General features: G+C 44.8%; 1 protein-coding gene across 3 annotated transcripts in view; it reads right to left on the minus strand.

Annotated features, from left to right (window-relative positions):
• Positions 1-14519, minus strand: part of ctdp1 (CTD (carboxy-terminal domain, RNA polymerase II, polypeptide A) phosphatase, subunit 1) — a 352671-nt gene that overhangs the window by 287209 nt on the left and 50943 nt on the right. For all 3 annotated transcript variants that reach the window (XM_085993625.1, XM_085993627.1, XM_085993626.1), the window contains exon 7: positions 7201-7291. In XM_085993625.1, the coding sequence (XP_085849751.1) occupies positions 7201-7291 (91 nt within the window). The remainder of the gene's footprint in view (positions 1-7200; positions 7292-14519) is intronic.

Genomic DNA, 14519 nt, shown 5'->3' on the forward strand with positions numbered 1-14519 from the left:
CCTTAAATCTGTGTCCTCTGGTTCTCGATCCTTCCGCCAATGGGAACAGTTTCTCTCTACTCTGTCCAGACCCCTCATGATTTTGAACACCTCTATCAAAACATCTCTCAACCTTCTCTGCTCTAAGGAGACCAACCCCAGCTTTTCCAGTCTATCCACATAACTGAAGTCCCTCGTCCCTGGAACCATTCTTGTCAATCTTTTCTGCACCCTCTCCAAGGCCTTCACATCGTTCCTAAAGATCATGCATGGTGCGTGTTCTCTGTCTGCAGATCCCATTCTCATTTCACTTGACCACCAACCACTTCTGCCAATTGATAATGGTCTCAGAGCAGCTTACAAACACAAGCAATACCGTCATATCACAGTAAGTGCTGTTCTTAGTGTTATTTCTACATGCATTTTAAAATGTACTCTATTTCATCTACATTAAAAATTAACAAAATTTTACTACAAATAAAAATATCTACAAATAAAAACACCTACAATAAAAATATCGATTATAGTTTTGCGTACAACACGTCACTTTAAATCTATGGAGGGTAACTAAAGGTGCCTGTATCACAGATAAAGGAGTTTTTACACTTTTTTCATTGACTGAAATAGGCAACTTGCTGCGATTTCAAACAATTGCATCATTAAATTCTTTTTTTTTCTCTAAGTAGTTCGAGCTAATATTATTTGAGTCAGCTGAATACGCTGCTGTATAAATAACATTTATAAGATAAATGCATAAAACATATTAGAATTTCCACTAAAATCACTGAAGTTGTGACAAAATAGGTAGGCTTCTGTGATTTATTCTGTATTACTTTCGCTAGATGTGGTAAATCCCATTTAGAAATAGTTTCAAGCCAGCTGCATTTCTGAGGCTATCTCCTCTCTGCAGCTCCCCATGTTTGATTACTTCCTTAGTTTATTACTTATTTTCCTAACAGTTCACTAATTTACATGTGATCAGCCTGGGACTCTATTCACCACACGCATATGATTATCTGTTTCGCTCCCCACCTGCCACGAGTACCGATATCGCCCTTCTCTACCCATTCATGATTGTTCTTAGAACACAAAATAGTCTGAAAACAAAGAAAGGCAGCCCAACATTGATATGGTGATGGGGCAAGATGAAGTAGGGTGGGAGGAGGCTCGTGTGGAACATAAACACCGGTATAGACTAGTTGGGCAGAATGGCCCGTTTCTGTGCTGTAAAATTCCATGATATTCTATGTAACTGGGTATGGACGGGGGTTTTTTTTTTGGGGGGGGGGGGGGGAAGAGAGAGGGGACGGCGGGAGTGAGGGGGCGGGGCTAGAGGCCAATTAAATGATTTCTGCAAAATGCTAAAAATGAGCTTAAAATCAGGGATAAATGTTGATCTTTACCCCAAATGCTGGCTCATGAATTCAATTAAGAAGGAAAACAAATCGCTACAGCTACAGCAACAAGATCCAAAGCCAGGGAGGAAGAAAAGGTAAAATGCAAAAAGGGAGAACAGCAGGAACGACAAGGTGACAAGAGGAGATCAGCATCAGACAAGCAAGAGACAACCTCGGATTCAGCGACTCTTGCAATTCACCGTGAGCAAAGCGTTGGTAAGAACAGTAAACACAGGTGCGACATTCGAACAAATCACACCGCCATCTTCAGGTATTGTTTCAGGACTTACGCCAAACCACATTTCATCTCCTTCCCTGTCCAAAGTCATTTTTTTCTACTCCCTACTGAATCAGAAATTCTGTTTATTTCCTCTAGGAATGGTACACCCACACAAACTCTTTCTGTGGTACTACTCAATAACTAAAGAAATTACTTAAATTGCTTTTGTCTTAGTTTATCGTATCTTCTGGTTCTCTTGCCTTCTCATCCCTGTTTCCAAATCCCTCCATGGCCTCACCCCTCCCTATCTTTGTAATCTCCCCCAGCCCTACAACCCTCTGAGGTTTCTGCGCTCCTCCAATTCTGGCCTCTTGCGCATCCCCAATTTTCATCACTCCACCAGTGGTGGCCGTGCCTTCAGCTGCCGAGGCCCTAAGCTCTGAATTCCCTCTCTAAGCCTCTCTACCTTTCTCTCCTCCTTTAAGATGCTCCTTAAAACCTAGCTCTGTGACCTCACCTGTCCTAATATCTCATATGCGCGTTGTCAAATTTTGTTTGATAACACTCCTGTGAAGCGCCTTGGGGCATTTACTACGTTAAAGGCACTATGTAAATAGAGGTTGTTGTTGTCTGGTTCCACATAAAATATCTTACTCCATCAGCTTGCAACATCTCTATTATTTCTAAAGACTTACAATAATTCACTTTGTTAACCAACACAAAGCATTCAGAATTACTGGAGAAAGACTCAGGAGGCGGGGAAAATAGTTCACTGTGTTATCATTGTGATCTGTGCTTCAAGAGAGTTACCTACTGACCTAGCCTGTGGCACTACAGAAGACAAGAAGAATTGGTGCATTAGAAATGATTCCACCAGCAGAACTGACTAAAACTCACTTAGGACTTTGTTATTCATCATTTCTTCACTTGCGAGGTGAAGGTCATTAGTTGCACATAAATTAAAACTCACAGGCTCTCATTACAGATCCACGGTCTCTTGCCCACCTTCCCAAATCACTCCCTTTCCTCCCCCCTCCATTTCCCCAAAAGGGTGAAAAAAAGTTGATGAAAATTCGCTACCACAAAGAGTAGTTGAGGCGAATAGCATAGATGTATTTAAGGGGAAGCTCGATAAACACACGAGGGAGAAAGGAATAGAAGGATATGTTGATAGGGTTAGATGAAGAGAGGTGGGAGGAGGCTCGTGTGGAGCATAAACACCAGCCTGGGCCAGTTGGGTCGAAAGGCCTGTTTCTGTGCTGTAAAATCCAATGTAATTTGTTCTTGTCTTTGGAGATAATACTTGCTCCATGAGAGCGCCTGGACTGGTTTTGATCGCCTGAGGGGGTTTGGAGAGGGATTTTCCAGAGTATGCTTTCCCTTATTGGCCCTGGGATTTTCTCTGGTTTTTTTTTGCCTTTAACAGGAGATTACAAGGCTGCGAGGGGAGGTGGGATGAGGGAGAGGAAGGGTGCTCCGACCATCATGAGGTGTCGGGCAGGCTTGATGGACCGTCTGGTCTTTTCCTGCCCGTCAATTTTGTATGTTTGCATGTATTAAATGAGTCGTAATTTTGCGTGTTAAAATTTGTGCTCAAGGCGAAAGATGTCACTGCTCAAGTATGAACAATAAGCACACCGAGGACAGAAACTGGAAACACTCAGCAGACCCACCAGCATCTGTGGAGGGAACAAAGTTAATATTTCAGGTGTAACCCTTTGTTGAACTTCTAAATGAACAGCATTTAAATAGAGCAGATGAGTGGAGTTGGGGGGGGGGGGGGGAAAAAGAGTTAAAAAGAAAGAAGAGGGTTACACCCAAAACATTAAAGAGAGCCAACACGGATTTGTAAAAGGCAGATTGTGTTTGACTAATCTAACTGAATTTTTTGATGAAGTAACCGAGAGGATTGATGAAGGGAATGCAATGGATGTTGTCTGCATGGATTTTAGGAAGGCGTTTGACAAAGTTCCACATAGAAGGCTGGTTAACAAAATTGAAGCTCATGGAATAGGTGGGTCAGTGGCAGCTTGGATAACTCATTAGCTTAAGGATAGAAAACAGCAAGTTGTGGTAAATGGCTGTTTTTCAGATTGGAGGATGGTAGACAGTGGTGTTCCCCAAGGGTCAGTGCTGGGGCCACTGCTTTTTGTGATATATATGACATGGATATTAGAATACAGAGTAGAATTTCTAAATGTGCTGATGACACCAAACTTGGGAGTGTGACAAACAGTGAGGATGATACCAATCGACTGCAACAGGACATAGAAAAGCTAGCAGAATGGGCAGACAAGTGGCAGATGGAATTTAATACAGAGACATGTGAGGTGATGCATTTTGGCAGAAGGAACAGGGAGAGGTAAATACACTTAATGGCACAGTTTTAAAGAGTGTGCAGCGACAGAGGGACCTGGGAGTTAACGTTCATAGGTTCCTGAAGGTGGCAGGACATATTGAAAGAATGGTTAACAAAGCATATGGGATCTTGAGCTTCATAAATAGAGGTATTAAGTACAAAAGTAGAGAAGTTATGCTGAATCTTTATAAAGGGCTGGTTAGGCAACAACTGGAGTATTGCGTCCAGTTCTGGTCATCACACTATCGGAAGGATGTGAAGGAACCTTGAGAGGGTGCAGAGGAGATTTACCAGAATGGTTCTGGGGATGGGGGATCTTAGCTACAAGGACAGGTTGGAGAAGCTGGATTTGCTTTCATTAGAGCAAAGGAGGTTGAGGGTGATTTGATAGAGGTGTACTAGGTTATGACGGGTTTGGATAGGCTAGATGGGGAAAGGCTGTTCCCACTAGTTGATGGTACAAGGACTAGGGGACACAGATTTAAGGTTTTGGGCAAGAGATACAGGGGGGATGTGAGGAAAAACTTTTTTACGCAGCGAGTGGTGAGGACCTGGAATTCGCTGCCGATGGAAGCGGTGGAAGCGGAGACACTCAGTGTTTTCAAGGAGAGACTGGATAGGCACCTGAGGGAAATAAACTTGCAGGGCTACGGGGATAGAGCGGGGGAATAGGACTGACTGGATTGCTCTACAGAGAGCCGGCACGGACTCGATGGGCTGAATGGCCTCCTTCTGTGCCGTTATGACTTATTTATGCCCTCCATAAATAAAGAAAAGACTTGCATTTATATAATGCCTTTCACGACCGTAGGACATTCCAAAGCTCTTCACAGCCAATTAATGATTTTTTGAAGTGTAGTCTCTGTTGTAATGTAGGAAATGCAGCAGCCAATTTGCACACAGCAAGCTCCCACAAACAGCAAGGTGATAATGACCAGATAATTGGTTTTAGTGATATTGATTGAGGGGTAAATATTGGAGAACTCCCCTGCTCCTCCTCGAAATAATGCCGTGGGATCTTTTACGTCCATCTATGGGGGCAGACGGAGCCTCAGTTTAACGTCTCATCCGAAAGACTCAATAAGAGCCTGCTGAGTGCTTCTCACATTTTGTGCTTTTCTTTCCGATTTCCTGCATTTGCTGCCGTTTGCTTTTTATTCAAGACTTCCTACCTCATAGGAATGTCAATCTCCTTTTGGTGTACCTTAACCTCTGAAGAACACCACTCACTTCTAAAGTATGAGCCCCCATTTCTTGCACTTTTTATGGACTGCACAGAATGAAGAGTTACATTTGGGTGATGGGCTCACGCCCACACAAATCTACATTCAGACTACCCGTGCTCATTTTGCTTACAAGGACACGATTTTGACCATCGGTTTAGGCTAAATTCAATGCCAAGCTCCACAAACAGAACAGTGAGCTCACTGAGCCCCAGTATGACAGATACAGATACAGACAGCCAAATATAAATCCTTACAACAAGAGGGAATGATCGGAGGTTACTATGAAAAACAAGTTGGATAAAAAAATGTTTTTAAAAACTACAAAAAATACTGTTCAAATGATCCAAAAAGCTCCTAAACATATACAATATGGAAACATGTGTAACATTTTATTTTAGTCATGGTTATAAAAGTTTGTAAATCAATTTCTATCAACAGATGTCCCTTGTATTTTCCAATCAATACCTTCAATGTCACCTCTGAAGCCCCGCATGGCCACGTTTGGGGTCACCCACAAGCATGTCCAACGGCTTAGCTCACCGTTCAAGATAGTGAGTAGGGCACACTAGATCCCGAGGTAATTCAGCCAACAACACAGTAACTTCAGCAAAAAAAATGAGTGCCTGGAATAGTCACTCCAATCACAATATCACCCAAGCATGCAAGGGGCATTTCCGAGACCTTACGATGCTCTGCAATCTTGTATAAAGCCACAACAACCTGCACTACACACTCCTTACGTGTGCAAAATCCGACCTATTAATTTCTGATTGGCTGTAAAGTACTCTGGGACATCCCGAGGTTGTGAAAGGCACTATATAAATGCAAGCTCTTTGTTTCTTTCTTGATTGTTTTGCTATTCTGTGGAACATCTGATAGGTGTGTAGTAATGACCTTCAAGATTCTGACTAGCAGAACACTGTGAAAGTGTTACTAGCGGTTGAGCCAGACCCTCCCATAAGTAAAGGCACACCAGCAGTGCTGCAACCGCACTTCAACATTCTCGATCAATCCAAAAGTTTTGTAGGGAATGTTCAGTGACCAAACTTCAGAAACCATTTCTGCTTCTGAAAATCTCTTCCTTGTATGCATAGGTTCATCCACCACCTTAAACATGCACTTCCTCCACCACCAGCACACCGTGGCTGCAGTGTGCACCATCTACAAGATGCACTGTAGCAACTCGCCAAGGCTTCTTCGACAGCACCTCCCAAACCTACGACCTCTACCATCTCGAAGGACAAGAGCAGCAGGTGCATGGGAACACCATCAGCTCCAAGTTCTCCTCCAAGTCACATACCATCCTGACTTAGAAATATATCGCCGTTCCTTCATCGTCGCTGGGTCAAATTCCTGTAACTACCCCACTAACAGCACTGTGGGAGTACCTTCACAACACGGGCTGCAGCGGTTCAAGAAGGTGGCTCACCACCACCTTCTCAAGGGCAACTAGGGATGAGCAATAAATGCTGGCCTTGCCAGCGACGATCATGTCCCGTGAGTGATTTTTTTTTTTTTTATAAAAAGAAAAAGCTACAGATAACTTGCTTAATGGTACCACAGTACAGTAATCCCCAACCCTTTCTCTACTCCCAGCAAACCACTGAAGTCAAAATTATGAAAAACTGTTATGACACTGAAAAACGGATAAATGCAAATAATAACCAATTATTTCTCCCTCACAATCCGAATTAATGTCACTGAGGCATTGTTCAACAAATATAATTATCCACAACTTCAATGCTGGTGAATTAAAACATACTTACAATCAACATTAAATAGGATACTTTTTTTTATCTACCATTAATTTCAAACACAATAATTAATTAATATATTTAATAGTTTACTGAGGTTTAAAAAAGGTAGATATGCCCCCTACTCTATTTTAACCAGGAGAAAGAAACAGGGCTGCTTTCCGGGACATGGTTGATGCAGCTACTGGAGATTAATAGCCAGTCACTCTGTAATTAAACCAAATACATGCAGGTATGAGTTATAAAGACTCGGTGCAGTACTTACCGCAGATTTCCAGTTTTAGAATATGGATCAATACACTCATCTCTTGATAAAATTCGATGCGAGAAAAGTTTCTTTTCTGGATCCAGAAATCCTTCAGTTAAAAACAAAAAAACAAGATGGGTCATTAAATTTAAGTAACACGGGATAAAGTAAACTCACTGGACTGATCAATTTTAAATATTATTAAATATGGCTCAAGAGTTAGGATCAGGAGCCAAACCAAGCACCAAGGAGTGGGAAATAAGTTATTTTGCTTTACTGTCCAAATAACTCAATTTTGTTCGAATAGCTTTAGAACGATCAAGATTTAATCCCAGGGATATAGCAGGAGCAGGTCTGAATGTTTTGACTTTTAAGTTTGTTCCAGTTCCTGTCTCAGAAGAATGACCTGCTCTCCTCCATTCAATGCCTGTCATCAGGCACCAGTCTTGCATTGACCTCGGATATCAAATGGAGGGCTGACTGCTGAAGAGAAATCAAACACAGGGAACTGTCTCCATGCCGACAGATTGCTGCAACACGAGGCCTTAATCCAACAGCAAATTTGCAGATCCACAATTTTGTAAGCCTATGATGATTAATTCCTCTACAGTAAAGCTACCTTTAGTTCAGCACATCAATACTGGAGTTCTCTTGCGCTTCCTGTATATGGCTGGGGCGTCTACAACTAGGTGTCCACGGTCTCAGAATAAGGAGTCAGCCATTTAAGACTGAGATGAGGAGAAATTTCTTCACTCAAAGGGTTGTGAATCTTTGGAATTCTCTATCCCAGGGGGCTGTGGATGCTCAGTCGTTGAGTATATTCAAGACTGAGAACAATAGATTTTTGGATACTAAGGGAACCCAGGGATATGGGGATAGTGCGGGAGGGTTGAGGTAGAAGATCACCCATGATCTTATTGAATGGCAGAGCAGGCTTGAAGGGCCGGAATGGCCTTCTCCTGCTCCTATTTCTAATACACATACAAGCAGCGGGATTAGATTTTGGACTCAGCTTTGAGAACACCAGAATTTGGAATTCTCAAAGCTAAATATGTCAAGAAACAAGGGGGTGGGGTGGCAAAAGGGGAAAAAGAGAAGGCACATTCTCACAGCTACCAATATCCTACATTTAAAAAAAAGACTCCCGCTGCAGTGTTTGAGTCACAGATATAAACGGTTGAGAGTTTCCATCTGAGCAAAAACCTACAAATTCAATTATAATCCTTCACAGATAAGGAGGTGGAAATTCAGAATTAGGTTTTTAAAAAAAACACATGTTAAAATGCAGGTGTAGCACAAAGATTCTGATAGCGCGAAACATTTTTAAAACATTTAAAAATTCTGAACAGTTTCAAACTTGGTCATTCTGCAAACAATCAGAGAGACATTAAAATACAGGAAACTGGTTTATCCGGAGGTTGTATGTCCGGAAACCTCGATCTACCGGCAGAAATCAGGAGCCGTTTTGTTAGTTTTTTTTTCAACAGTCAGGCTCTGGAAAGTCTCTCTGAAGCTGCTGCTAAGCTACAGAGACGCTTCCAAGGTACGGGCCGACTGTTTACAAGCTGTTGCTAAGCAACAGTGTTTGTTGTCAGATACGGAGATGAAAACCTCCATATGCTTTAACATTAACTTTGTATGTCCAGCAGTTTTGATAGATCGGCAACAGCTCGGTCCCGTCGGTGCCGGATATAACAAAGTTTCCTGTATTAATAATTCCAAAAAAAAATGTACAGGTGATTGGCAAGTGGGCCCAAAGTGACAGATAAAGCAAGGTAGTTTGCTTAGTTGTAAATAATTTGAAAGTTGCAATTACGATGAAGATTGCAAACTTTTGAGAAACCTAATAATTCAGCAACAATGCAAGTTTGCGCCTATTAATTACCGTGAAATAAAAACCCCAGACAAAATAATGAAGTCAAGACAAATTTGGACATGCTCTCCTGCAGACCATTAAAATCCAAAGCACTTCTAAATAAAAGAACAAAGACAGAAACAAAAGGCAAAATACTGCGGCAGCTGGAAATCTGAAATATAAACAAAAAAGGTTGGAAACACTCAGCAGGCCAGGCAGCATCTGTGGAGAGAGAAACAGAGTTAATGTTTCAGGTCGATGACCCTTCGTCAGAACTGGAAAACGTTACAAATGTAACAGGTTTTAAGCAAGTACGGAGGCAGGGAAAGGGATGAAAGAACAAAAGGGAAGGTCTGTGATAGGGTGGAAGGCAGGAGAGATTTAATGACCCTGAAGTGAGCTGCCGACCACATACCCGCACCTCCGTAACATCACCCGTCTCCGCCCTTGCCTCAGCTCATCCGCTGCTGAAACCCTCATCCATGCCTTTGTTACCTCTAGACTTGACTATCCCAATGCACTCCTGGCTGGCCTCCCACATTCCATCCTACGTAAACTTGAGGTGATCCAAAACTCGGCTGCCCGTGTCCTAACTCGCACCAAGTCCCGTTCACCCATCACCCCTGTGCTCGCTGACCTACACTGGCTCCCGGTTAAGCAGCACCTCGGTTTCAAAAGTCTCATCCTTGTTTTCAAATCCCTCCATGGCCTCGCCCCTTCCTATATCTCTGTAATCTCCTTCAGCCCCACAACCCCCGAGATATTTGCAACTCCACTAATTCTGCCCTCGAGCATCCCTGATTATAATCGCTCAACCATTAGTGGCCGTGCCTTCTGTTGCCTGGGCCCTAAGCTCTGGAATTCCCTCCCTAAACCTCTCCGCCTCTCTTTGCTCCTACAAGACGCTCCTTAAAACCTACCTCTTTGACCAAGCTTTTGGTCACCTGTCCTAATTTCTCCTTATGTGGCTCAGTGTCAAATTTTTTGTCTTATAATACTCCTGTGAAGCACCTTGGGACGTTTTACTACGTTAAAGGCGCTATATAAATACAAGTTATTGTTGTAATGAACAGCAGAATCATTAGCAGCACCTGCTGGCAATCATTACCACAAAGACAAAAGGCTCAGGCAACCGTGACAATGTTTTGACATGCCTCAGTGAAATATCTGCACTCTCTCGGTGTGGGACTGGGCCACAGCACAGATATGGTTGGACTTTATATTGGGTCCCTTTTCTCAGACACGGGGATGACGAGAGTTGAACCCCGCAGGGTACCACGTAAACTTATAGAAAGAAATTAGTAGTGTTTCACATACCCAGTAAGGAGTACTTTTGCAAGAGAAATCACTGCAATAATATAGCAAATTTTCTCTGCAATTCACACAATACATAGGGGAACAATCAAATTGCAGTAATCCATGCTTTACCCAAACAGTGCGGCTAAGCAGATTGCTGTTTTCCAAACAAATCCTTTCAACAGAAGTGTGAACTCGTAAACTCTTGCATCTGCGCTCACTCGGAGGTCGAATTCCAAACCATCGTCAACACCTTCACCGAAGCGTACGAGAGCATGGGCCTTACACTAAACATCCATAAGACAAAGGTCCTCTACCAACCTGCCCCCGCCACACAGTACTGCCCCCCGATTATCAAAATCCACGATAAGGCCTTGGACAACATGGACCACTTGCCGTACCTCGGGAGCTTACTGTCAACAAGGGCAGACGTCGACAACGAAGTCCAACACCGCCTTCAGTGTGCCAGTGCAGCCTTCGGTCGCCTGAGGAAGAGAGTGTTTGAAGAAGAGGACCTCAAACCCGGCACCAAGCTCATGGCCCACAGAGCAGCAGTAATACCCGCCCTCCTGTATGCCTCAGAGACATGGACCATGTACAGCAGGCACCTCAAAGCACTGGAGAGGTACCACCAACGCTACCTCCGCAAGATCCTGCAAATCCATTGGCAGGATAGGCGCACCAACGTCTGTGTTCTCGCTCAGACCAACATCCCCAGCATCGAAGCTTTGACCACGCTCGATCAGCTCCGATGGACAGGTCACATCGTCCGCATGCCAGATAGGAGACTCCCAAAACAAGCGCTCTACTCTGAGCTCCAACACGGTAAGAGAGCCCCAGGTGGGTAGAGGAAACGCTTCAAGGAAACCCTCAAAGCCTCCTTGAAAAAGTGTAACATCCCCACCGACACCTGGGAATCCCTGGCCCAAGACCGCACAAAGTGGAAGAGAAGCACCCGGGAAGGCGCCGAACACCTCGAGTCTCTTCGCCAGGAGCAAGTGGAAGCCAAGCGCAAGCAGCGCACGTCAACACAAGCACTCCGCCCACCCACCCCTTCAACCACCGTCTGCCCCACCTGTGACAGAGGCTGTAGGTCCCGCATTGGACTCATCAGTCACCTGAGAACTCGTTTTTAATGTGGAAGCAAGTCATCCTCGGTTCTGAGGGACTGCCCAAGAGAGAAGAACTCGTAAACTTGCTCTACAAAGCAGGTAGAGTGTCAACATTGACTCAGTGGTACCACCCTTGCCTCCAAGTCAGTGGTTCAAGTGCCACTCCAGAGCCTCGAGCTCATAATCTAGGCTGACACCTCAGTGCAGGACCGAGGGAGTGCTGCACTGTCAGAGGGGCCGACTTCAGATGAGACATTAAAGCGAGGCCCCATCTGTCCTCTCAGTTTGACATAAAAGATCCCATTGCACTATTTCAAAGAAGAACAGTGGAGTTCTCCCCAGAATCCTGGCCAATACTGGGACTTCATTGGGATGCCCCAAGGTCGTGAAAGGCGCTATACAAACACGAATTCTTTCTTCCTTTTTACTGCGGAAAACAAAACTCGACCCAAATAAAACCAAAGCCATCGGTACCGCAGAGCAGGCATTTTGAGGTGGATTCCTCTCCACAGTCATCCCAGAACAAGTTACACACAAGTTGTGAAACTGAATGCATTAAATCTGGTCGTTTGTGAGCAAGCATCAGAAAAATAACCATAAAGGCTTCTGGATTTTTGCAAAAAACCCAACTGGTTCACTAACATCCTACAGGAAGGGAGCCTGGCACTCCTAACCAATCTGGCCAAATGTGACACCATCCCAGACTATGTGGTTGACTCTTAATTCCCTCTGAAGTGGCAGAGCGAGAACCCAGTTGTAAACAATCACTACAAAGTTCAATGTAAAAAAAAAAAAGGTACACAGATTGGCAATGACCAAAGATGTGCGGGTTAGGTTGATTGGCTATGATAAATTGACCCTTAGTGTTAGGGGGATTAAATACGTGGGGTTACGGGGATAGGGTGGGATATGTGTTGATGTAGGGGTTACGGGGATCGGGTGGGATATGTGTCGGTGCAGGCTCGATGGGCCGAAATGGCCTCTATCTGCACTGTGGGGTTTCTGTGATTCTGTGACCCAGGCATTGTGTCAGGATAAGACATAAAGCAATCGCAACCCAGTAAAGAGTCCTCCTCGCTAACATCTGGTGGCTGGTGCCCACATTTGGAGAGTTAACCCACGGACTGGCCGAGCAACTGCCCGACACTGTCCAACTCAGAGAATCATATCTATCAGTCAACATCCCAGACTCCCCCAGCACCATTCCGAGGTATGTCCTGTCGCACCGGCAGCATAAGCCCACCGGAGGCAAGGGCACAGTGACATACAGTCAAATGGAAGTGGCCTTGGGAGCAATGTTCCCGTTAAGCTGCGCGGCAGTCTGGTGGTCCCGCGCAGACCGCTCGCCAGCTTCACAATGGAAAAACTATGCATGCGCGAAAATTTGAATGGGCCGCACAGCCCATTAAAGGTGTCGCACCCAAAAAAGAAAATTAGAGGCAACATTGCGTGGGAGTCTTCAACACAAGAATCCAGACCTCATGAAGTCTCCTGCCTTCATATCAGACAAGGCCAAGGAAACCTGGCGATCACCCATCATTCCCCCTCAGCTATTGAAACATTGCTCCTCCGTGCTGAGCATCACTTGAAGGAAGCGGAGGGAAGGACACAAAATGCACTCTGGGTAGGGGACCGCAACGAGCTGCACCAAGAATGGCTCGATAGTGCCAACAGTGACCGAGCTGGCCGAGTCCTGAAGGGCACAGCTGCCAGACTGGCTCTGCATCAGGTGGTGAGGGAACCAACACGAGGGAGTAACCTGCTTGACTCATCCTCACCAACCTACCTGTTGCAGACACGTCTGTTCACAATAGCGGTGGCAGAAGTGACCACCACACAGTCCTTGTGACAACAACGTCTCATCTCCACCATGAGGGCATCCTCCATCGTGTGGTATGGCAGTATCATCATACTTGTAATAGACTAAGGACAGATCCAGCAACTGGGCATTCATGACACACTGTGGCCCATCAGCTGCAGAACTGTACCACACCACAATCTGTCACCTCACGACCCGGCACATCCTTCAGTCTGTGATCTCCATCAAACCAGGAGAATAACCCTGGTTCAATGCGGCGTGTAGAAGGGCATGCCAGGAGGAGCACCTGGCATACCTATGAATGAGGTCCAAGTCTGATGAAATGACTACACAGCGCAACCTCCACGCAAAACAGCAAAAGCAGCATGCTATAGAGAGAGCTAAGCAGTCCCATGATTAACGCATCAGAGAAAAGCTCAGTAGCCCTTCCAAATCCAGTCCAGAATGATGGTGGACAACCAGGCAACTAACAGGAGAAGGCCCATCCTCAACCATGGTCGGTCCCAGCACACGACCGCAAGAGAAAAGGCTCTAGTGTTTGTAAACATCATCGGCCAAAAGTGTCGAGTGAATGATCCTCCCAAGGGCCCCACCATCATAGATACCACTGTCTAGACATTTCGGTTCACTCCACAGGACATTAAGAAGCGGCTGAGTGTATTGGACACAGCAATGAATATGGGCCTGATTAGGAACGAACACTGGTCCATCACCATCGGTTTTCAACGGGTTTTTGGACCCTGAAAAATATCTGATGGAAGGTACTCCTTCGCCAATTTAGTGAAGAAGACGACAAGACAATCGGCCTCACCTATTTTATTGACACTGGGACGATTAGTTGAAACAGATTTCCTACTCTCTCATTCCAGCATAGACTCTGAAAAATGGATCCCTGCGATAATTTTTAAAAAAGAGTAAAATCAGCAAGCTGGAGGCTCAGCTACACAGACCAACATGACAGAGGAACTAGACTTTCCAATCAAGAAACCAAGCTGTGGCGATGGGGTTTGTGGTTTTCTCTACACCAAACTATCCATATCTGCAGATGGTGAATGCAATATCCTCAAAGAAAGCAACAGGGGAGGGCACTTGCTTTTGCCCCTCTTTCCAACGTGATTCCTACTCTTGCCAGCCAAAGCGGCTTTTATCAAGAGCACCCTTCCCACTTCTGGATGCCAAACCTAGAGCCAAAATACATGGCAGAAATCACAAGACAAGTAGGTCCAACATTCAGGAGTACAGTGCGACCTGTTTA

This window comes from Somniosus microcephalus, chromosome 7 (genome assembly GCF_052327205.1).
Source record: "Somniosus microcephalus isolate GS21.2 chromosome 7, FLI_Smic_1.0, whole genome shotgun sequence".
Lineage (NCBI taxonomy): Eukaryota > Metazoa > Chordata > Chondrichthyes > Squaliformes > Somniosidae > Somniosus > Somniosus microcephalus.